Here is a 25474-nt window from a genome sequence, read left to right as displayed (position 1 = left end):
ACCGAAAAATAAACTGATATTCTTTCATTATCATTTTATTTTTCTGTTACTGACTCTGATGAGTGGGGCGTCGCTCCTCCGCCATTACGGAGGAGCCACCCAAGTATATATGGGTCTGCGAGGGTTGGGTCAGCGGTTGGGTAAGGCCTCAGAACCTTTATAATCTGACCATGCTGGCCATTAACACACGCCCTTAGCGGCTTGCAGTTCGCTGTCCCTGTTACCTTTTCAGGTTGACATGCACAGACACAGACTGAGTACCACCTGGTTCAATGGTTTTCTGATGGTATTTTCTTTCCTTTGAAACAGTGAGGTGTATTGTTTGACAGGATGGGTCTATGATGGATTCAAAATTAAGAATTCCACACAAAAAATGAAGGAGCAGCAGTCTCGGCCATGGAATGGACCTGGGTTAACTAATAACCAGCCAACTGATTTCCTGTGCAAAGTGCTGCAGTCCTACCTTTGATTTATATGTGAAAGATGACCACAGAATATACTCTAACAACTGAATTGTGAGCATGCTTGGAAGATGCTGGAAAGATCCACACAAACCATTACACATGTCTCGTCCAAATATAGTTTTACAAATAAACTTGCATCTCCAAGAACTTGACTCTGAGAAACTTGACACTCTAAAATGACATGAATTAAAATTGCAGAGATTCTAATCCAAGTTTTAAAAGTCAGAATATTAAGTTTGATATGTACATGTGAACTTTCAATTTTGAGTTATTTTGTGCTATATCAAGAAGGTATACTTTGAGTTTAAAAGTCACTAACCTGGCCAATTTATATGCGTTTACTGCCAGTGGATAAATCATGGTAACATGGCTAACTGTAGGCATTTAGAAGTGGGCATGAAATAGATAGCTGTGTATCAAACATTGCAGCAATTGTAAAGTTTCATTTTGTCATGACCAAGTAGACAGCAAGATGTATAACAGCCCGAAGAGCATAGGGACAAATTCCATTCCATTATGTTTGAGAAAAATATATTGTATTCTGGAAGACAGTGATCCCTAATAAACAATCAATCCATAAACTGATATCCAAATGGTATTCTACCTTAAGTACAAAAAATGAAATAAGCATTAAAATAGCGACATCGCGGGTGGTTAGTGCAAGAAAGCGCTCTGTGCTCTCTCACAAGTGATACACACGCGCGATTAATCGTGATCAGTGTGTGTATCAATAGAACAAGAATCGCACAGCCCGTTGATACAATACAAAGTACATAGGGATTGTGTTCAAAGTCGATGACGTTTCGATCTCTGTGAGAATCGGGATCATCATCAGGGCTCGAGAAGATGGAGGAGCCCAAAGAAGGGCAAAAACAATAGGTAATACAGAATTGAAAATAAAATGAAGGTAGTTAGAGAGAAAAACAGAAAATAAGGTATATTAATATATTTACTTAATTGAGGTCTCTTACTCCCTGTGAAGATCACACGAAAAAACGAACAAGGCTAAATTAATGGGGTTGTACACATAGAGGGGTCAAGTGATGAAGCAGAGTGCCAGAGAATTAGGCTCACCTTGGAGCGGCACCCGAGGGCCCAGAGCACATAGGGCCAGGAAGGCGAGAGCCAACCATACGAACGATTGAAAAAGCAGAAAAACACAATAAATAAGGATTTTTATATTGTGAGGTCAAGAAAGGAGAGTGCCCAGGAAACTGGCTCACCTGAGAGGGGAAGGCCAAAGGGCCAAGAAAACAATTAAATTATACTTCATGGCATGCTGGCAGTAAAATGATGAAGGCAGTAAATGTTTTATACCTGTAATGTGACTGCTTACACCCTGTAACCTGTTATGGGTCACTCATTAATATAGCCTTATATTGTTCATTGTTTTTCAGTCTTTACGTTTCCGAAGTTTTTACTGTATTTGTATATCTATGCAGGGGCACAGCTGCTAATGGTGCAGCAGGTGCAGTGGCTCCTGAAACTCAGAGGACTGAGGGTCGACTAAACTAGGATTGTTGTTCTATTTTACCACCAAACAAGTGGTCAAGTGGGTGATTTTACAAGCTTTCTCTAGGGCCATGCCATGGTCTCCTAACGGCTAGGGCAGTCGACCTAAAATCTGGGGAACTGGGTTCGAGTCTCGACAGGGGCGCGCAACATCCTGTGATTCTGGGCAAATCACTTAATCTCGCCGTGCCTAACAAAAATGAATGTGTCCTCGTGTAATGCAACTGGTGCTCATGTAAAGCGTTCTGATACCCGATACTTTCGGGTCAAGTACGTGCTATATAAAAACTCCGTTAACTAAAATAAATGTACCCACCCCACCACATTATTCATCACCACAAGCACACAATGAGAAAAGGAGGATTTTTAACTTTATCTGTTTTATCTCTACAGGAGATATAGGTTTAATCCTGCACAGCTGGGTACAGTGATGATTGTGTCCAGTAACAAGTGACATGCGACCAGGACCGGCTTTAGGGCAGTGCGACTGGTGCGGCCGCACGCTGACCTTTGGAGTAGGGTGACCAACTGGCATTGGTGCAAATTCAGGACGGTGAGTGTAAAAATTAAGGACAAAGGGTCAAAATTCAGGACACAAATTCAGGACAAGAGGTCAAAATTCAGGACAAAACTTCAGGACAATAGGTACGTTTTACAGACACATCAGAGGAGGTTGCGCAATAGTATATAAGTAAGTCCAGCCATATCCAAACATATTCCACCATTTGCAAACCCATCCATCATGTATCCTTCCATCTATCATTTCACTCACCAATCCCTTCATCCATCCTTTCACTCATCCATCCATCATCCATCCATCCACCCTTTTACCCTATCCATCTGTACACTCATCCATCCACTCTTCTACCCATCCATCCACTCATCCATCCAGCCATTTACCCTTTCACCCATCCAGCCATCCTTTCACTTACTCATCCATCCACCCAGTCACTCATCCTTCCACCCATCCACCCTTTCAGTCATCCATCCACCCTTTTACCCATCCAGCTACCCTTCGACCCATACATCCAGCTATTTACCTTTTCTCTCATCCATCCTTCCACTCACTCATCAATCCATCCATCCTCTCATATCCATCTATTCAATCTTTCATTCATCCATTGACCCTTTCACTAATTCATCCAGCTATCCACCCATCCTTTCACTTACTCACTCGCTCACCTTTTCATATTAATTTTGAGCTGAGCCTTTTTGAGAAGAGGCCCATCAAAAACTTCACCCTCGCTGCAGGAGCCATTCCAGGACTGGGACAGAAGCCACCCAGGGCGGAGACAGGATCCACCACAGGGGGGGACAGGAGCCATCACAGGAGGGGGGGGGGACAGGAGCCACCACATGGGGGGGACAGGAGCCATCACTGGGGGTGGGGGGCAAGAGCCATCACAGGAGGGGAACAGGATCCACCAGGGTGGGCACAGGGGTGGGCATGCAGTATTCTAGTATCATCTTGGTCTCTTCCAGGGTGGGGTAGGGTTCCTCACCCCCTCCTGGACTAGACAAGGAGAGGACAGGCTCTCTTTCTGAAATGTTAGTTTTGCCATCCCCCACTGTGATGTACAGTACTTAAAGGAGATACTCCAAGAGAACTGATTTAACTGATTGTCCTCCATACTTTGTTAATCAGTGTGGGTCCGATTGTGCCATTTCTTTATATTATTACATTATAGACTGCATGTTTGAAGAACCGAGGTTTGCTTACAATTTAGTAACCGTAATTAAGCTCTGTGAAGAGAACCACGTGCTGCCTAGGTGTAATCAGGGCCGGTTCTATGATTTTTGGGGCCCTGAGCAGAAAGGGAATGGGTAAGGCCCCTCTAAATTGCAGAGACATGACGCATTCAGGGCTGTTTGCATCTGAATAGATGCCCCTGTGCCTGAAGCTGCAGCCCCTCCCTCTCAGTCACCTTCAATCACCTCTTAACAGCTCATCAAGGGCTGAAGGTGAGAGGGTTGCCATTCCGCTGTGCCTCTCCAATGCTGCTGGGTATCTGAGCTTTGGTACTGCATCGGAGTCTGTTACACCCGACCTCAACAGCATCGGAGTCAAGCAGGGAGGTGGGTGGAACTGGAAGCTGTGCTGGCTTTAGGGTGGTGCGACCGGTGCCCGGTTAAAATTAGGGACAAATGGCGTCCTTTAAAGAATCCTTCACGGACAACGGACAGACGGACGAAATTACGGACTGTCCGTGAAATTTACGGACGGTTGGTCACCCTACTTTGGAGGGGGCGCTGTGTTTAGCAATATCTTATGATAGGAGAGATGAGGGTCACTTTTGCAGGTGGTAGGGAGAGAATCCGAGGAGGCGGTCATGGGACGTGGGGGCGCCAAAAGTGATTGTCGCACCGGGCGCTACCAGCGCTAAAGCCAGCCCTGCATGCGACCTTTACGAGTTTGCGTTGTTTGGATGCCATGCGCATACTGCTTAGGGGCAGAGGATACAGAAGAAGGATTTTGGGTAGAACGCTTTCTCTATAACTGCCCAAAGGCACCGACCATTTGCAAAACGTGTGTGCTAAACTGCCTTATGGAATTCTACAAGATCACACAAGCCGCCACTGTGCTGACACGTAAAGACCGCACAGCTGGATACAATAAGGATTGTTTCCAGGAACAACAAGTGACATGTGATCTTTGCCTTGCTTGGATGCACGTGCTTAGGGGCTTAACTTTGCACAACATTTCTCTGACTCAGATGGCCATAACACCCCAAAAGTCTCAAACATGTGTGTCCACTGTGCACCAGCATAATGCACCGCCTGTTAGCAACATTAAGGGCAAATAATATGTTCCGTCCCAGCTCCCTCAATGCATGTCAGTACACGTATATAGGAAGGTTGTGTTTAGCCGATTAAAAAAACATGGTGTTTCTGCGGCCAGAAATTGTGAGTTGCAGATGTCGACTTGCTATGCCATCTCTTTTGTCTTGTACAGTGCATACTTCGAACTGAGCGTCTGACTAGCGTCTGGGGTAGTCACGGTGTAATAATGTATGGATATGAATCTCAACTTTGTAAAAAAAAAAATCTGTGTTGTGTTTGCAACTGTGTCTGAACCTGAAAAATTAACTATAATGTAGCGAGTACCTCAGAGCATGTGGGTGGTAACTATCATATGCCAGGAGGGTATTTCTTCCAGTGGGCTCGCTATATAAAGTTGTATACAGCTGACCATCCTCAACCCTGACAAGTAAGTCTAAGAATGAAACTTCAGATTGATGGAAATACATGCCTCCAGGCCTTTATAACGGGCCACCATTGAGAGCTCTGGAGCAAAGGCTGACGCAGTGCGAATGACTCACAGTGCCTGTCAGCGGGTCAAAAAGGAGTTCAGAATATTTGGTCATCCAATCCTTGGCCTCTGTGCTGAACAGAGCAATAGGCACTTATTCTAGTTCCAATTGTGATTCTGTGAAAATGTGTGTGAAGGAGGGTTTGATGCTGAAGTGGACCAGCAAGGGGACCTGAGGGAGTTCCAGCAGGATGGGGGTGACATGATCCTATTTCTTCATCCCCTGAATGTGACGTATAGTGCTTTGTAGGGCGCCATACTGCCTTTTCATGTTTATTGCTTTCTGTCTCACTGTGTCCAGTCAGACAAATCCCAATAACGTGTATCCCCTCAGTAGATTTCATTTATAAAGCTATATCAATAAATAAAGAAATCTGTGAGGTACTTGCTGCATTTATTATCTCAAACTCAAGTTATCTTGTTATACTGAAAAATAACATACCTATGTCATTATCATATGAAATCTCTTTATTGATGTCAGAACTACAATTTCACAATTGCTTGAGTAACCTTCTTGCTTTTTCAAATTTGCTTGAAAAGGCACAATTACCCCCGCGTATGCCAGTCGGGCTTGCTCGCTAAAGGGCACACAGCCTGAACTTTTACACCTCACCACTTTCAAATGTCACCAGCCACCACTGCTTTTTTTCCCATGCTTGCCTATTACTACCCTCCTCTGTCCCCCGCATCCAGCTCTCTGCAGGAAAATCTCTCTTTAAGGGCTTATAGGGTACACAGAAATTGGACCATAGGTGACTCTAGAGTATGCTCAGTGTGGTGTGTATAAAAGTGAAATGATGAATATCTGGCAGGAAGCTAGAACCACCAATGTCTATGCACTTAGATAATTTTGTTTCAGTTTTAAATATTTCTCTTTTATTTAGAAGTAAGACGTTAGAAATAAATAAATTTAGAATAAACACATTTGAAGAACTGAAGTATGAAGTACTGAGGTATGTAGTACATTTGAAGTATTGAGGTATGAAGTACTGAGGTATGTAGTACATGTGAAGTACAGAGATATGAAGTACTGAGGTATGTAGTACATTTGAAGTATTGAGATATGAAGTATTGAGGTATGTAGTACATTTGAAGTACTGAGATATGAAGTACTGAGGTATGTAGTACATGTGAAGTACTGAGATATGAAGTAGTGAGGTATGTAGAACATGTGAAGTATTAAAATATGAAGTACTGAGGTATGTAGGACATGTGAAGTATTGAGATATGAAGTACTGAGGTATGTAGTACATTTGAAGTATTGAGATATGAAGTACTGAGGTATGTAGTACATTTGAAGTACTGAGGTATGAAGTACTGAGGTATGTAGTACATGTGAAGTACTGAGATATGAAGTACTGAGGTATGTAGTACATGTGAAGTACTGAGGTATGTAGTACATTTGAAGTACTGAGATATGAAGTACTGTGGTATGTAGTACATGTGAAGTACTGAGATATGAAGTACTGAGGTATGTAGTACATTTGAAGCATTGAGATATGAAGTACTGAGGTATGTAGTACATTTGAAGTACTGAGATATGAAGTACTGAGGTATGTAGTACATGTGAAGTGTTGAGATATGAAGTACTGAGGTATGTAGTACATTTGAAGTACTGAGATATGAAGTACTGAGGCATGTAGTACATGTGAAGTACTGAGATATGAAGTACTGAGGTATGTAGTACATTTGAAGTACTGAGATATGAAGTACTGAGGTATGTAGTACATGTGAAGTACTGAAATATTAAGTACTGAGGTATGTAGTACATGTGAAGTATTGAGATATGAAGTACTGAGGTATGTAGTACATTTGAAGTACTGAGATATAAGTACTGAGGTATGTAGTACATGTGAAGTATTGAGATATGAAGTACTGAGGTATGTAGTACATGTGAAGTATTGAGATATGAAGTACTGAGGTATGTAGTACATTTGAAGTATTGAGCTATGAAGTACTGAGGTATGTAGTACATGTGAAGTATTGAGATATGAAGTACTGAGGTATGTATTACATGTGAAGTATTGAGATAGGAAGTGCTGAGGTATGTAGTACATTTGAAGTATTGAGATATGAAGTACTGAGGTATGTAGTACATGTGAAGTATTGAGATAGGAAGTACTGAGGTATGTAGTACATTTGAAGTATTGAGATATGAAGTACTGAGGTGTGTAGTACATGTGAAGTATTGAGATATGAAGTACTGAGGTATGTAGTACATGTGAAGTATTGAGATAGGAAGTACTGAGGTATGTAGTACATTTGAAGTATTGAGATATGAAGTACTGAGGTATGTAGTACATGTGAAGTATTGAGATAGGAAGTACTGAGGTATGTAGTACATTTGAAGTATTGAGATATGAAGTACTGAGGTATGTAGTACATGTGAAGTATTGAGCTATGAAGTACTGAGGTATGTAGTACATGTGAAGTACTGAGATATGAAGTACTGAGGTATGCAGTACATGTGAAGTACTGAGATATGAAGTACTGAGGTATGTAGTACATGTGAAGTACTGAGATATGAAGTACTGAGGTATGTAGTACATTTGAAGTACTGAGATATAAGTACTGAGGTATGTAGTACATGTGACGTATTGAGATATGAAGTACTGAGGTATGTAGTACATGTGAAGTATTGAGATATGAAGTACTGAGGTATGTAGTACATTTGAAGTATTGAGATATGAAGTACTGAGGTATGTAGTACATGTGAAGTATTGAGATATGAAGTACTGAGGTATGTAGTACATGTGAAGTATTGAGATAGGAAGTGCTGAGGTAAGTAGTACATTTGAAGTATTGAGATATGAAGTACTGAGGTATGCAGTACATGTGAAGTACTGAGATATGAAGTACTGAGGTATGCAGTACATGTGAAGTACTGAGATATGAAGTACTGAGGTATGTAGTATTTTTCAAGTATTGAGATATGAAGTATTAGAGAGTGTGGTGAAAAGGTTACCAGAATGTTGGCCCCATCCCATGCCACCACCTTTCTCGCTGGATGTCATTCTTGAGTGTTCCTATATATTTGTGTTTCCTCTGCTGATGACAGAACTATGATGTGCAGTCAATATCTGCCATGCATGAGCAACCAGCAAGGATGGTGTGTAATCCCATGTTTGATGGTAAAGGTGCCTCTGCTCTCCTTGGCTTGGCCCGATCAATATGAGTAGCCCTACTAAAATACCAATAGACATAAGATAAGGAAGCCTGCCACACAAAGGGCCACATGCATCAAGAGTTTTGGGATTCGCAAACGGGATGAGTCTCAGAATCAGCCTGTTTGCGAACGCAAAAAATGCTCCTGCCATGTATCAAACCCTAATTTTGCGATTCAGTAACCTGTTACAGAATCGCAAAATGGGTTAGCTATTTGGAAGGAGAGTGTTTAGGGCGTACCTTCCAAATGCCGAATCCTAACGGTATGTATGAATGTTTTGTGAACGTCAATGCGGTTGCAAAACATTTGCATATTGCCACCTACTTCAAGTAGGTGATAACCCATTTGCAAATGGGAAGGGGGTCTCTAAGGGACGCCTTCGCCTTTGTGAATGTTTGTAAAAGCATTTTTAAGAGCAGGCCTAATTACGATTCTCAGAAATTTGCAATTATGTATTTGCATTTCTTTTTATCTACTTATTCACGCTTTACTTTATTTCTACTTGGGCACTACCTAGCGCGAGTAAACATACTGATATACAAAAACACAAATTTCTAAAATATGGTCGCAGGGATAAGAAGGTGCAATGCTCCGGCTCCCCCCTTTCAAAGGCTGTGAGGGGGGGACACTTCCACACAAGAACAGTGCAGATCCTGAAGCACAGATTTCTAGTGGACATTCTGCAGCAGGATAAAGTTCCCAGGAGGACAAAGACTTGCAGGGCCCGCATTGTTGCAATAAGGCCTTCCTTGGTGATGTTCAAACAACCTCTGGGTCCATTCAGGGAACCAAAAGTGCTCAACCTTAAGAGGAATATGTTGGAGCCGTGGGGAAGTACAAAGTTAGGTTGCATTTTAGTGTCTGTGGTTCAAAATCCACCTAATAATTATTTTAGATATATGTTTGCCCGGATCCTCCTTTTCCATTTTTGCTGATTCTTCCATTTAAACACAGCCAGAAAACACTGGTTCCCCTGTCTGTATTGATTTATAAAACCGTGAATAAATAGCATAGATAGGTCTGTTGACAAAGCTCCTCACACTGTCATCATGTCTCCCAGGCTGTGCAGCAAGGGAAGGATGAATACCTGCACACCCCTGGTATATTGCCTGCCTCAGCAGGTATTGCACCCCCTCTGTCCAAGTACTCCTGTATCCTGATTAAGCACACCCCTATCTCCCCTCAGCAGCCAGCCTGCTCAGATTTGGTGCTTAGACATGAGGGTCGAGTTAAAACGATTACAATATCTTCCTGGTTGATTTATGGTTGTGGTGCTGCCATGTTTGGTTGATCACCAGTCTTGCGTAGGGATGCCCCATGAAGCAGGCCTTTTGGACATTTCTGGGCAGTGTCAGCTACTCTGCACTGCAGTCGCTGACCTTCGGTCGCAGCTCCTAACCTGGAAACCCTCATACACTCACTCATACCTGCAGCGAGGCGCTACAGAGATTAAAGAAAACACAACATGTCTTTAAGTGTGTTTGACAAAACTGCATCTAATAGATCTGTTTCTTGATTACTTAATATAGTTGTGAAGGACACTTCTTACAGTTTCCTTCTTAGGCTCCCCTTTACCTGAGATCGTCTAGGAAGACGGGTTGTGATAAAGAAAACTGGGCAGGGTCCCCAGCCCACCAGATTACACGTTAACTTCCCTTCCCAACAAGCTATCTTTTCCTCCTGCCTGCAACTGCTCTGATATCAAAAGGCACCATGCAGCGTGATACAAAACCCTACAATAAAGAGCAGAAACTCTATACTTTCATACAAAATAACAATAGGAAAATACTGGTTGTAACATTAGGTTTGAGTGTGGAAAAGTACATAAAGACAAACACGAATACAATGATTAAAACAACTGATCAACAATAATAAACATTATGAACCATCAAATGAGACGAGAACGGAGGAAACAGGAAACATCCACCCACCGGCTGTCCCATATTGCCCGGTGCATTACATAGAAGCACTTCGGTAAGAGAAGGAACACACCTCACCCTATATCCATTTTTTACAATCTTTTTTATGCGGTGCTGTTGCCACCGCTTTTTCTCGCAGGTGTTTTTATGGTGGGGTTTGGTTACACAGGTTCTTATCCAGGGTGGCAGCAAGCTTTTTTTGTGCAGTTTTACATAGCGCAAACTCGACCTGAAGTTACTGGGGCGCTTTATATGAGCACCAGCCACATTACACCAGGGCACATTCACTTTTGTTAGGCATGGGGGGATGAAGGGATTTGCCCAGGGCTCGCGCCTGCGTTGCAGTGCGCACCACTGCTTGCGCAGCGAGAACCCTTTAGTATAGGGTTTTGAAAGCTGACCACACACTAGTGCATGTGATCAGCTTTCGCCGTCAGGCATTGGCTTTCGCGTGCTTTTTTTTACAAAAAAAGGCACGCGATTGGGCAAAGGCGGGACAATGTCCCGCCTTTGAAACACCCATTCCCGACAGTGGCCAGCACGCGCAGCAGCGAACGTTCGCCTTGCTGTCGCTGCCGCGCTCCCCCTCCCTCCTCTGTGGTGCGCGTGCACCACTAGTTGTTGACAATCGCGATCACTTAATCGCGGCATCCGCGCTTTACTTTTAACATTAAAAGTAAAGCGCGGGTGCCGCGATTATACCAAAAGTAAAGAAACAGATTTTTTTTTCTATTTCTTTTCTTTTGGTATAATCGCGGCAACCGCGCTTTACTTTTAATGTTATAAGTAAAGCGCTGGTGCCGCGATGATACCAAAAGTAAAGAAATAGGAAAAAACATCTATTTCTTTACTTGTGCTATAATAGCGGCACCCGCACTTTACTTTTAACATTAAAAGTAAAGCGTCGGTTTTAAAAGCATTTGATTGTTTTCGCGGTATTACACTTTACAGTCCCAATGACACTGTAGTTAGCAATTATTCCATCCCCTAACAGTCGCAAAGCTTGTGAGTATGAACACTAAACGTAACCATGCGCTCATAACAATGAGATCAAGCATTTGCAATGCAATAGGTCTTGCATTATTAAAGTTTGATCTATTGGCATTGCTAAACAATGCAACACCAATAGCTCAAACTTTAATAATGCGAGACCTATTGCATTGCAAATGCTTGTTCTACTTCCCTTTAATTATCCTTGGATTGACAGTGCATGGTAACCACCAGTGGTTTTCTCCCAGCATCCTGAGCCTCTTCAGAGGCCCCGCCTCCTGCAAACAACCCCGCCTCAATCAATCAATCAATCAGGGATTTTATAAAGCGCGCTACTCACCCGTGAGGGTCTCAAGGCGCTGGGGGGGTGGGGGGGGGGGGGAGGGAGCGCAGCTCCAGTTCAGTCGAAAAGCCAGGTCTTGAGGTTCTTCCTGAAGGTGTGCAGGTTCAGGGAGCATCTGATGTTTGCTGGGAGTCCGTTCCAGGTCTTGGCTGCGATGTAGGAGAAGCCTCTCCTTAAAAGAGGGGCAGCTTAGGCAAGGAGCAGGGCCCGCCTCCTCAGGGTGATGACATAGTCTGTTGAACAATGTTTATAAAACTACAAACTTCTTTCTTTATGGGTTAATTTTTCAAAGCTTACATTTTATTTTGGGGACAACTGACCTTTTCAATAAGGTTTTATTTGGACCTTGGGTTTATAAAAGATTCAAGTCAGTGCTGGATGCATGTGTGACAGGGCGTGCGATCCACCCTGTTTTTTAATAAAGTCTATAGGTGCCACCTTTAGTGGTGCAAAGCCACCACTGAACATTAATGTTCATGGTGATGAAGGGCAGTGACTCATTCCATCAAGCTCCACTCAGAGATGGCCGATGACACCTACATGCAGGCCCTGACGGGAAACGGCCTTTACGCCGTGGGCTGAGCCAGGCATGCCATTTCCCGCTTGCCTTAACCTCGCTCGCCTTAACCAAGCATATGCCTGGATAAGGCATATGCGCGGTCTAGATGCTTGAATGGGCGGGTGCAGGAACAGGAAGGCTCGGGAAAGGATGAGGTGAGGTAAGGTGGGCTGGGGCTGGATTTTGGGGGTAGTTTTTAAGGGAAGGGGTAGTTTTTAGGGCTGGGGTGTCGGGGAAGTTTTTAGGCTCGGGGAGGAGGGCGAGGGATAGTTTTTAGGGCTAAGGAGGCGCAGTGTAGTTTTGAGGCCTATGGGGGGGTTGTAGTATTTTTTAGGGTTGGGCGGGGTGGTGCGGAGCTTTAATGCTCAGGGGGGTTGGGTTCGTTTTTAGGTCTCAGGGGGCAGGGTAGTGTTTAGAGCTCAGGGTCGGGTTAGTTTTCAAGGCTCGGTAAGTTTTTAGAGCTCAGGTGGGGGGTCAGGAAACTTTTTAGGACTCAGGGGGGGCAAGGTAGTTTCTAGGACTTGAGTGGTTGGGTAGTTTTAATGGCTCGGGGGTCGGGTTAGTATTTAGGTTTCAGGGGGACGGGCTAGTTTTTAGGGCTCAGGGGGATCGGGTAGTTTTTATGGTTCAGGGGGGAGGGCTCAGATGTGAACTTTACCACACATATACCTTTACCACAAAATTTCGTGGTAAAGGCGTGCAGGGTAAAGGAATGTATTGTTCAAACGCATTCATGGTTCGGACAGCATTGCAGAGGCAAGTGTGGTTTAGCCATGCGTGCCTCTATCATACAACCGGCCCTCATTGACTTAAGAGCTCGCCCAAATGTAGAATACAGAACATACTGGACTCAAGTTCAGCACAGATGAAAAGGAGACCCTATCAATGTTGTGCAGACCCTGGAATCAGTAACTAGGGAGATGGTGAGACCGACCACAGAACAGGGGTCGGAGCGTGGGCGTAGGATCAGACGGTGAGCGAGAGGGTCTCCTGTGCCTCCCTTTCCCACAGCTTTCATTCAGGGTGTTTTTGTAGAATTGTGTAGTATCCTTGAACTGACACCTTTGAAAATACTGCTTTGAAATGATCCTAAAACTAAGGTAAGATGTCAGCGTGCTAGTATCTATAGTGGTGTTTATTTTCTCCAAAAACTTATCAGCTTATACATCACCAGTGAATCGCCAAGAGATAACATGACGGTGGGGTGAAAAGGATGCACATTTTAACGCCACCTACTGAAATCAAAGATGGAGTTCTTACTAGTACGCGGGTAGTTAGCAGTCGCATTTACTTTCTTGGTGAGTCCTCTATAGAGTTCGTGGGTAGTCTACATAGGTCTCAGCCATTATTAATTGTACTCTGGTTTTGCAGCAGATTCTTGGGTAGTTCTTAGTATCGCACGCTCTGTTCGATTACTGGCATGTTCTCCTAGTTACCAGACTCACAGAGGCAAGCTGAAATGTAGCTAAGTGTTCTTCATAGCGGTCACTGCCAATGAAAGGTTTGATTACCAGCTGAAGAACAGCCACATTCATGCCAACAACACAGCCGCTGCAACCCTATATACGCAGTTTGCCTCAAACCTGAGATAGATCTTCTCACTTTTATGAAATAATGCACACCAACATTTGGGAGCACCTAAGTCGAAGAAATAAAATGAATCTATTCACTTGATTTGGAGTGGGGGACAATTTGGGAAGGAGAAAGCTAAAATAAGATCATAGTTGGCAATTGGAAGTCTTCTGCTTAAATCACGACTGTTGGCAGATTTAAGACATAAATTCAAAATGCTGATCAGAATCACTCCACTTCATCAACTTTTGTAAACAGTCAACTGGGGAGAAGTCTAGGGCTGAAGACATCAAAGTCAAATTAATAAAATCTATCACTATTTAAGTGCTGTATTTAAATCAGAAATGTACTTCCTAGATACAATCCCAGGCTGGGCCCATCCTCTGGCTATGCCTACTTCCCACCCATTTCTTTAGTAACATTGGTTGAACCAACCCACCCTCCCCCCATGCAGAGGAACTGTGGATTGATACAACTGGACAGACAAAGCGTTTTCCACGTGTGAGTGAGCTTTACTCCCAGAAACGACATACATAGTGCACGTACAATTTTGTACAGTTCACAAAGGTACAGTAGAGGATTTATGGCCGATTCACAAAAGAAATTACGAGTACAGGAAGTAGTACTTACTACAGGAGTACTACTTTACATTCTCTTTCATTCATTCATTCATTCATTCATTGGCCCGAAACATCCAACTCTCTACTAGTGAAAGTGCAGAGAGAACACAGTCTTTTGTATTTATGCTAACTCTGTATGAATATTCCCTAAATATCCTTTTTTTTATTCCTATTTTAGATTTTTGGGGGCCAAGTTACAAGGGTTTGTAAGACTATGTAACAGATTACTACAGGAGTACGGCTTTATGTGCCTCAAAATACCTGTGCGAATGAGCGCCTCTTATATGTGCATTAATTACGCACCTGGAGGTCCCATATGGAGATAAAGTATGGAGCCTAGGGCAATGTCAGTAACTCAGTATGAGTGAACACCACAAGTAGGAACCACAAGGGTGTCTGTCGTGAAGCCTCTGTTATCAGTGCAGGTATCTGAGCCCCTAACTTTTTTTTTTTGATAAACAAATTTTTATTCAGTTTACAGAAGGAATGCACCAGCCAATCAGCACCGTATTTCAATAATCGAGAATCACATACACAAGTTCTCGTTACCCAATGTACAGATGAGCCCCTAACTTGTACCCATATGAACCAGGCCTAAGAGATGCGGATAGTGCGGGACAGTGAACCAATCAATGCAGGGTTTGAAAGACGCGTGTAGGTGTATTGCATCAATTTAAGTTTTAAGAATTCGAGTGCAAATGCACCTTACCGTTTTTGTCCACCAGAAACAAATATTGTAGCAGGTAGAGACATCTCTTCCCTTGCACTACAAGAAAAAATGGGGGCATTTGGGGTTTTCTCAAACGGATCTTGTATATCCAGCTGATGTTTAAGCCACTTGTGGTTTTCACACCTCATGTTCACACTTATTGCAGCTGTTTTTGGAGCCGAGTGTGGGTGATACAACTGAGTATGATGGACAGGTGCGTGAAAGCTCACACTGTCGAACGCCCATGTTCACACCTTTATCGTGAAACCTCGGGGAATGTCGAGGTACACACATTCCATTTGTGGGCGAGAGTGCCAGCAGATCCTGTTTCTCTGAATCAAGATCGGCTCTTGAGGCCGCGGACAGCACCTTTTGCTGTGCTTAGTTGTGTAAAAAGTTTTGTGAAGGGGGCTTCAGCCACAGAGGGTCTTGCAGGAGGCGCCGGTGCACAGCACAGACTGTCACCTGGGCAGTCTCACAGGCTTGATGGGCTGCTTGTCTGTCAAGGAAGGTTGTCTCTGTGACAGTGAGGCCTCTCTCACACCCTGGACCAGACACCGCAGTTATGTGGTGTCAGGTCGGACACTGCAGATTTCACCCAGTTTCAGGTGTTCCCCATGCTGTGAGATGACGGAACTAGCTGCAGCTCAGATAAATAAACAGATCTGATCAGAGAAAATCACTTAAGATCCGCACTTGCATCCTTTTCCATCACACTCAATAACTTGGGCACAAGGACATGGATGTTTGTATGTGTGTTTTGGCATTCCTAACACCTGAGCCACCTGGCTTTCAACAGAGCACTATGCAGGGGGCAGTCCCAGTGGGATACCTAGGGGTCTAGGGGGACAGAGGGAAATATGTTTTCTCCTCTTCTTAACAGGTGGTGCAGAAGAGTAGTGGCTTGCCCATGTGCCCATGTGGCCATTTTGGGCTCTTTCCCACCTGAATTTGTCTTGTCGCCCTGAGGGTCTGAAAGTGTGCACTGAGGGGGATCCGCAGAACTGTGGAACCTGAGTGAAAGGAAATGAAAAAACTGCTTGTGCAGTAATCTGGTGGTCTATGTTCAACCACTCACTCATACATTGTCTAAAAGTCTCCAAAGTCTCCAAAGTCGGTCCTGGAGGGCCGGATCCATGCCAGATTTTTTGAATATCCCCATTTAGATGAATGTAGTTTTCTGTAGTTATTTATATAAATGTAGTTAAATGTAGTTATCTTAAAAATCTTTGGGGGATCCTGGTCTATGCTCTCTGGCATGCTGATGACCTATTGTGTGAGCTCGGAGCCACACTGCCCCCCCCCCCGACCCCCAGCTCTTCAGCACAGCCATCACTTCAGGACTCCCAAGCCAAGGGCAAGCCCTGTGTGCCACAATGGGTGACCAGGCCAGCCATGCAGCGCGACGCGTCAGCGAGCGCAGGAGCAGAATCCAGGTGGGTAAGCAAATGTGTCTGCGTGTGCACATGTGGATGAGAATGTGTCTGTGTTCAAATGTGTGTGAATGTGGTTGTATGGTGTGCCCATCCCTGGTCACTAATGGCACTAGCTCTATGGTGGTAAGTCTCAGCATACTCTGGACATCCATGGCATGATGGTGCCCTTCCCTGGTACAATAGTGGATCTGGCCCAATGAAGGTTATTCTTAGTATCCTGTAGGTATCCACTGATGTCACCCATTACATGGTGGTGCCCATGCACAAGATAATGCAGACTTTGGCACAATGGTGGCAATTCTTAGCCTGCTGTCTAGTGACAGGTTGGCGAACTCTTGCAGGCAAACGCCAGCGACCCGCAACAAGAGGCATTGCTCTCACAGTTCTGTGCAGGGCTGCTGCTGGGCGTCTCTTTTTGGGCGCGTTGCGCCGTGTGTTCCTTCAGATTTCATTAACGACAATTTCGACTGTCTAAGGGCCTCCACAGGGTTCAATCCGGCACTGGTTCTTGATGTCGTCTGGTAAGGATTGGGACACACTGAGTACCGGCGTAGTGGCAATCACAGATGACGTGCATCGTGGTTGTGGTGTTTTCTGGAGTGGGCTGGGACTAACAGCAACAACGCTGTCACTGGCAGCAAACTAAACTCTGGATTTTACCTAGGACCACCCTACCGGGCAATCCTGGTCAGAAGCTGGTCCTGGCCTTTAGGAGATAGTTCATGAATTAATGAGGGCATCCGTGGCATGCCGGTACCCATCACTGGTGGTTGTAACCTTAGCATACTGTGGGTGTCCATGGCATGATGGACCCCACCCATGACATAATAGTGGCCAGGAAAATATGCTAATGTTTTCTATATTGTACGCAAACATGGCAAGATGATAGGCAACCCTAACAAAACGCTGGTCCAGACACAAATTAATAACTGGAATATTGTGGACATCAGTGGCATAATCAAGCCCACCCCGTGTACAGTACTGGCTCTGTCATAATGGTAGCAATAGGGGCATCCATGGCACATTGGTACCTACACAAGGCACGAGGTCCTGGAATATTGGTAGCAGTTCTTTGCATGCCATGGTAATCCGTGGCATGAGATGGGACTTCTTGGGGGTGCATGGCAGTATCAACTACATGTGGCAGAAGTGTATGCGAATAGCTAATGAAAAGTACAAACTGGTCTTTAACTCCCCCCCCCCCCCACGTGTATTTACTAAAATGACAAAACTAGGATTTAAGGACAAAATATGTTTTTTCATGTGAATGATAATTTTTTGATTTGGAGAATTCCGTTTATTTTCCAAAGCAAACTGTATGTATTTTCATAATCTTAAAAGTTTGTGTTTACCTATAAATGACTGCATTTCCAAATGTATATATTTGTTGATATTTTAATGATACAGGATCGGTGTAACGTGTCAGCCACACGAACATGTAAGCGCTCTGTAACCTGAGTTTCAGCACTGCCGTAACAGCCTGTAACATATCTGTAACTTTTCTGTCTATGGCATATGATTGAAAGGTTTATGTATCTTTTATTTTATTTATTCACACTTCCCTTGACAGGTAATGTGTCCGTCATAATATATAACTGGTGCTTTCCTGAGGAGGTTCAGGATGGACAAGTGAAATACAGAAGTAAAGGGAGGTGTTATGAAAAATGACAGGTTGTGTGAAATTGCAGTTTATGAACTGCCTCTATCATGTATGGCGTGTTTCACATTTCTGGGAAATATTGGTGAAAAGGCACTATTTTCACACAATTTCATGAAAACGTATACGAGGAAAGTAAATCTTCTACACTGGTGTAGAGGCTCGGGCATGCTTAGTACACCAAGGAGGTACCAGAATAGTGTCCCTTCAGTATCTGTGGCTTTTTAGAGAATGTATGTAATGTGGTGCAATTAAATGCATACATGGTACTATTTTCTTTCAAACTTGTTTCAGGTTAAAACCTATTAAAACCTATTTTCTTTCAAACTTGTTTCAGGTTAAAACCTATTTTCTTTCAAACTTGTTTCAGGTTAAAACCTATTTTCTTTCAAACTTGTTTCAGGTTAAAACCTATTTTCTTTCAAACTTGTTTCAGGTTAGAACCCATTTTCTTTAAAAATTGTTTCGGGTTAGAACCACCTCTAGCCACCATGGATGAAGCGGGACTTGCCCACTTCTTTCGCTTCGTGCATGTGAGTATTTACGCCCCAACACTTTCAGAGATCTTTAGACGCCACTACCACTGTCTTGTTCACTCTGCTCTAATGGTATGTCACCATGAAGCATTAAACCGTTAGTCACTTTATCACTCTATAAGTATGCAACTTAATACACCATAACCATTAAGCAATGCAAGAAACAGCCTTGAATGCCAGCCAGCAGGGGGCACTATTACAGCAAGCAGAATTGTACAGAATGTGAGTGTCAAGCTGGTCATGGGGAAAGCTGGTAAATTCAAAATGTCTTTGTACCAGAGGAAGCAAGAATCTGGGCAGCAACCCTAAACATGACAAAACATTCCGTTGAGTAACATGTAGCATAAACCCTTCCGACAAACATACGAGATTCATGCCAGACTTACTCTCTCCTTCCACCTTCTCCGAGGTCCTGCTCCAGATGATCTGCCGGGTCTCCAGCTTGACCTGGAAGGTCCTCCGCTCCGGCCGCTGAGACTTCTTCTGGTAGAAGAGCGTCAGGACACTGCCCATCTCCAGGCCGCGCAGGATCCTTCCCGCGTCGCTGAGCTCCATCCTCGGCTCCTCCAGGAAACCGTTGACATTGTTGGTCCAGGGCAACGACATCCTCACCACATACCCCGGGCAGGGTCCTCAGCAGGGAACAAGAAGTACCAAAATCCTCTTTCTCAACCTACTGAATTCTGTATAGCGCCAACATGCCGCTTTACGGCTACTTCGGAGCACCGCCCCACCATATACATGAAGGTGGTCTAGCCGACACTCTTAAAAGCCAAGCTTCGTTTCTCGCCAGGCTAGGTTGATAAAACCAATCAGAAGAGGTTGTAAATTTCCAAGTCCAAAAACCAAAAAAGAGACTCCTCTTGTCGAAATGTTTTTGAAGTGACGCATGCGTCCCCACCACAGAACATACAGGATGCTGCAAAAAGTAAACCCAGCGTTATATTCAGCAAGAACATGAAATTAATTATCATTTCCTAAAACCCCCCACTCCCTGGTGGAAATGACAGGTTATTCCAGTTGCTTCTTCCAGCTGATTTATAATATCATACATTGAATATTGGGATCAGTGGGCACTTTTAACTGGCAAGTATAATACATCCTGGCAGGTGCAGGCGTTCCCCTTCAGACATCCACACGCCACGTGCAGCTTCTGGATCCTACAACCCAGTTGGCAACTGGTGTACTGGAATTCCTACTAGGTCTCTATTTGTTTTTATATATCATTGGGTTTAAGTGCATCTAACACCACTGCAAAACTGTAATAAATATACATTTAAATGTACCAGCTCTAAGGACTATAATGTGATGATTACTAATAAGAATAAAAAACAAAAACAGTACCAACATTAACCATGAATGATTTCAGCATAGTACACTGCAGAAAGATGTCTGTCTCTGTGAGCTGATTTGATAGCTGTAATAAGTATTTATAGACCACGGCTAACCCAACGGTCCCAGGTTTGTTTCCTGAAACAGATGCAAATGTCAGATTTAAAATAAAAATTAAAAAGCAGCGAAAGATGCTTGAAAGGAGGAAGTGCCGCCTCGGTGCCTGGCCCAGCATGGCTCGGGACCTGGGCTGACTCCTCTGCTGTCACCAGCCAACATGATGCTCTGAATTACAGGGCAGCGGGGCACATCCTGACAGCAGCCGAAGGAAGCCGGTGCAGCTTTCTAGACCCACCCGCCACACATGCAATTATGTGGCAAACAGAACATCAAAAAATACAATGGAAAATACAGTAAACAAGATGCAAACAGGAAGCGTTGAGCATGTTTATTTGGCAATGCAGGCAATAACAGCCCCGCGTTTACCTCCTTCTCTCCTCCGCCTGGAGCAGGACTCCCAAATTCCCTGGTTGTCCCGGAGAGGGTCTGGGCTGGTTCTGGGTGGCGGGGGGGGGGGGCAGGTCCTGGCTTGGGAGGGCTGCGCAGGGAGGTGCTGCTGCTCTCGCTTCCTAACCTCCGGCCCCCACCCTCCCCCGTGGTTTCAGTCCTCTGCTGGCATGGGCGACCAGAGGAAACTGCAATCACACATGGCCGGAAAGAGATCAGGAAGGAATTTCAAAAAAAAAATATGATAGGATGTTGCAGAAAGGAATACCAGATTTGTGGCTGTAGATTGAAGGTAAATAGAGACATCTAGTGGCAGGAAAAGGAAACAGGAAAAAGTGAGCTTGGTTGTGGGAAAAGTATAATAGCATTTATTTAGCACGATTACGTCGGGCTCTGCACGTATGCCGCATTCTGATAGGGCAGCGAGCATTCTCAGGCAGCATGTATCACCTACAAAGGGGTCTCGAAGGTGTGTTGATTTTTAGAATCCACAACCTCAGTTGCAGACCTCGGGCCCGATTCTTAAAAGTTTTCCACACCTAAGTTCAACTCCAGTGTTCAAAAATAATACACCATCCAGGGTAAAGTTACACTACTGTCTCGCTGAATCAGGGCTGGGGCGCCTCCATGCGCACAGATGTGTTATTGCACAACCAGTGGTGGGGTGAGTCAGCTGGAGTTTATGGGTAGGTCCAGCGACCCAAGTTGCTGAACCACCCACACTCGGAGGTTTGTGAGTACTCCCCCCATCTTCAGGCAGTGTTTCACCCTGGTAAATACACAGAGTTGGGACGGGAAGAAGTCCTAAGCAGCACCATGAAAGGGAAAGGGGAGGGAACGCCTCCATGATTGACATATAGGCAGTGCTTAATTTGTAAAAAAAAAAGAAAAAAAGAGGCCATTGCAGCTTGCACCACACATTATTCCTGCCAGCGCTGCCAGTAACAGTACCTACACCACTAATTGCCATCATGCTCCTACTACTGTAACAATTCAGACTAGTCCAGGCCCACAAAGCTTTAAAAATGTCTTGGGTGGCAGGTATTAGTTATTTTTAATAAATATTGAATTAATAAACAACTGCTGCTGTGCTCATCTGTAAATCAGACAAAGACCGCCACCAAGTGGCAGGCTGCCATAAGTGCCGGTGTTGACAATTTAATTGCGGCTTCCGAGCACCAGAAATCACAAACTCAAATTAAGCACTGCATATAGGGGATCTAGGCGTAGGAGATGTTCCGCAGAAAAATATATTTTGCCCATGGAGATGCAAAACAAGTTGAATGTGCAAATGCATGTGTGTATTACATTTCCATAAGTGCACGTGCTTACAAACAGGAGCAAAATCAGTTTAAAGTCCTTCTGCAGGAACCACGGGCTAAATATTACCAACCAAGGACTCTCGATGCAGAAGATCCAACCAAGCAGGTGTTTTCCATCTATACATCTCAGGTCAACCCGGAAGTAATTCCTACATCAGTCAGGGCATCTCCCACTGCAGACGTTTCCAATGATAAGAATGAGCGTTCTGTCATGTCTTTTTCTACCAATAATACTGAGAGCATTTCCCCTGACCTTCTCTCCCTCTCTTTTCCATATGCTGTCCTCTCAGTATCCTTGTCTGAGATCTATCCCATTACAGATGACAGGATGCGAGCAAAACTGAGTACAATTAGTTCAGGCTCCCCTTAGGATCAGAGTCTCGTCAAATATCTTAAGCCTTTGGCAACTGCGGTGGCAACAGTCCATACTTCAATTTGTAATGTCTCATTTGCCTTGGGCAAAATCCCGGACTTTTGCAAATCTGCGGCTGTCATACCTTTATTAAACAAATCTACCCTAGAACCTCAAATCCTGTCCAGCCATCGCTCGATCACTCTCTTACCTGCTGGCTTGGCTGAAGTTATAGAGAGCCGCTCCATACCTGGAGTACACTCGCTCAGGCATCGTTGGACTAATATATAAGGGGGTTCTTCCTATATCGATACATTTTGGAGGGTGCGACTATATAAAGTATGAAGAGGACAGAGACTAGCACATTACTGATACACGTACAGACACGCAACATTGATACGAACAGTGAATTACGCAACAGACAACCAGAAGCTGAGCAATGGCCATCCAGAGATTCCAGGCAAAACACCCTGATGAAGTCGAAGGGAATACCCTAAGAGGACGAAGCACGTGTTGGCTAAAGCATGAATGAAGTTTGAAAAGAAGCGGCAAAGTGGCCAAAAATATATCATCAAATAAGAGAAAGACAATTTTGTTTTGTGACTCCATATTGTACTTTTATGTGGTTTATGTAGCGTGTGCCTTAAAGTTAAACAATTGTGTTTGCCAATCCTTGATTGGGGTGAAGGGAGGTGGGTGAACATCCCCCCTTTAAGAGCACAGCGGTTTTAAAACCAGATTATAGTCGACTCTGTGAGCGCCTTAGTCCTATCAATTCACCCAAATCGTATTACAGTTTTGGAGAGCCACCGTTAATACACAACTATGATGCTATCTTGAGACGAGCATGTTAGTCCGTCTATTGTTTTTGTCACAGCACTGAGACCATGCTGATGGCCACTACTACCAATATCTGGATGAGCTTGGACAATGATGGGTCTGCTGCCCTCATTCTCCTCGATCTATTGGCAGCCTTTGACACTGTCTCATATTATATCCTTTTCGGTAGACTCACCGGTGTAGGGCTACAGGGGGATGCATTGAGCTGGCTTCAATCTTTTTGTCGAAGAGGACCGGAGCTGACCATCTTTGTCCTTTTCAGCCAGCTCTCTGCCAGCGACACCATGGCAAACCTTAGGGCTCGGCTCTGAGCCTACCTTGTTTAATATACACATGATGCCTCTGGCCATCCTCGTCACCTTCCTTTGGGCTTCAATTCTATTCTTACGCCAATGACGTTCATATTCTAAGCTACCTTTCGAGTCGCACATCAACAAACTTATGGCGACATGTTATGTCCTTTTGAAGATGTTGAGAAATATCACCCCTCTTGTGCCTAGTTCTTTTTTGAGAACCATGGTACAGAAACCTATTTTCAGACTTCTGGATTATTGTAAAACACTTTTTTGTGGCCCTCTTGCCTATTTGGTGCAGCGTCTCCAATTGATACAGAACTCTGCGGCCAGACTGCTCCTTTGCTTAGATCAGCCAGAGTGTCTTGCACCTGTCTAACCTGCACTGGCCTCCTGTGGTTAAACACTGTGCCTTCATGGCTCTGTACTACTGCAAAGGGTAGGTCCAGTCCACCAAACTAAATAACTAACAGGTTTATTTAACCAAAGAGTGTCCCACCAGATACCCCCGTCTTCAGAGCCTCTGGGCCCGATTCACAGAACTTACTTAGACAAAATCCTAAACGTACTACTTTTGGTATTCACAAAAGTTAGGATTTTGTCTTAAGTTTGTCTTAAGACAGACTTAAGACAGACTTAAGTTAGGATTTTGTCTTAAGTTTGTCTTAAGTCTGTCTTAAGTCTGTCTTAAGTTTGTCTTAAGTCTGTCTTAAGTCTGTCTTAAAAATCCTAACTCTGTGAATACTAAAAGTAGTAAGTTTAGGATTTTGTCTTAAGTTAGTTCTGTGAATCGGCCCCCATGTTGCTAAATGAACCGTTCTTCCTCAGAAGGCTTACAGGAGGCTGAGCATTCTCAGTTGTCACTGCTCAGCGCTGGACCATCCTACCTTTTGCTATTCGTGCAGAACCCAACCATATACGATTCCACAAAGCTCTCAACTGCAGTTCAGCTCTGCACCTCTGCGGTTTCTAAATGTAGCACCAGGACACCGCCTGTAACCACACTCTTTGGAAAACTACAACAAACTAAACTAACTGTTTGAATACTTATGCATGTGAATACTCCTGAACTCTGTGAAGGTCACCATTTCCATGAATACTTTTAGAATTCTTTTTGAAGGTTTAGGAAGCCAGGGGTTTGCTCCATGCATAGAAGTAACTATGTAGGAGCAAATTTACAGCTTTTTTACTGGGGACTTTTGTGATTTAGATAAGTGTGACATGTAGTGTGAAGTGTCTGGGCAATATTTCAGCGCGTAGCCCAACAGAAAGTCCAGTTGACTGTTATTTGGGGAGCGCTTCTCTCTACAGGGACAGAGCCATCTGGGCAGCACATCCTTGTCTCGATGAGGTGAAGGGACATATCGCTCGATGCAGTATCCAATTATGCGCCTTTCTGTAGTCACGAGAAATACTCATCAAAGGAGATTCTGGCAGGAAGCTGCTTTTAATCAACAAGAGATGCTGTGTAAAGGCAGAAATCTAAATAAATAGTCCTAATTTATCCAGGATAGATGCTCAGTCCCGCTGGGACCATCAATGACCGAGCCAACTACGCAGTCTCTCTTTATCAAGTATAGGTGTCTAGGGTCATGGTCGGTGGCTGGGCAAGATGGCCACATGCTAAAGAACCTTGCAGCTCCATGAGCACAAACCAGAGGAGACGTCCTTTCCTAGGAATCTATCTATCTATCTATCTATCTATCTATCTATCTATCTATCTATCTATCTATCTATCTATCTATCTATCTATCTATCTATCTATCTATCTATCTATCTATCTATCTATCTATCTATCTATCTATCTATCTATCTATCTATCTATCTATCTATCTATCTATCTATCTATCTATCTATCTATCTATCTATCTATCTACCTACCTACCTACCTACCTACCTATCTATCTATTTATCTTCGGATTATAAAGCACAACAGCTACTCTGAAGAGTGTACCGGCGCTATAAAGCGAATCTGATCCCTAAATAACAGTAAGACTAGAAAGCCAAATTAAAAAGCCACGTCTAAGGAGTCTCT

General features: G+C 44.0%; 1 protein-coding gene across 2 annotated transcripts in view; it reads right to left on the bottom strand.

Annotated features, from left to right (window-relative positions):
* Window positions 1–20828, bottom strand: part of LOC146830503 (1-phosphatidylinositol 4,5-bisphosphate phosphodiesterase gamma-1-like) — a 695332-nt gene extending 674504 nt beyond the window's left edge. For both annotated transcript variants that reach the window (XM_085604690.1, XM_085604691.1), the window contains exons 1-2: window positions 20612–20828; window positions 19180–19712 (exon numbers count right to left, since the gene is read on the bottom strand). In XM_085604690.1, the coding sequence (XP_085460816.1) occupies window positions 19180–19399 (220 nt within the window). In that variant the 5' untranslated portion in view covers window positions 19400–19712; window positions 20612–20828. The remainder of the gene's footprint in view (window positions 1–19179; window positions 19713–20611) is intronic.
* Between the last annotated feature and the right edge of the window lie 4646 nt (window positions 20829–25474).

Source organism: Triturus cristatus, chromosome 5_1 (assembly GCF_964204655.1).
Source record: "Triturus cristatus chromosome 5_1, aTriCri1.1, whole genome shotgun sequence".
NCBI classification, from domain to species: domain Eukaryota; kingdom Metazoa; phylum Chordata; class Amphibia; order Caudata; family Salamandridae; genus Triturus; species Triturus cristatus.
The sequence above is the reverse complement of the archived record's forward strand: the minus strand, read 5'-3'. Positions and strand labels throughout refer to the sequence as shown.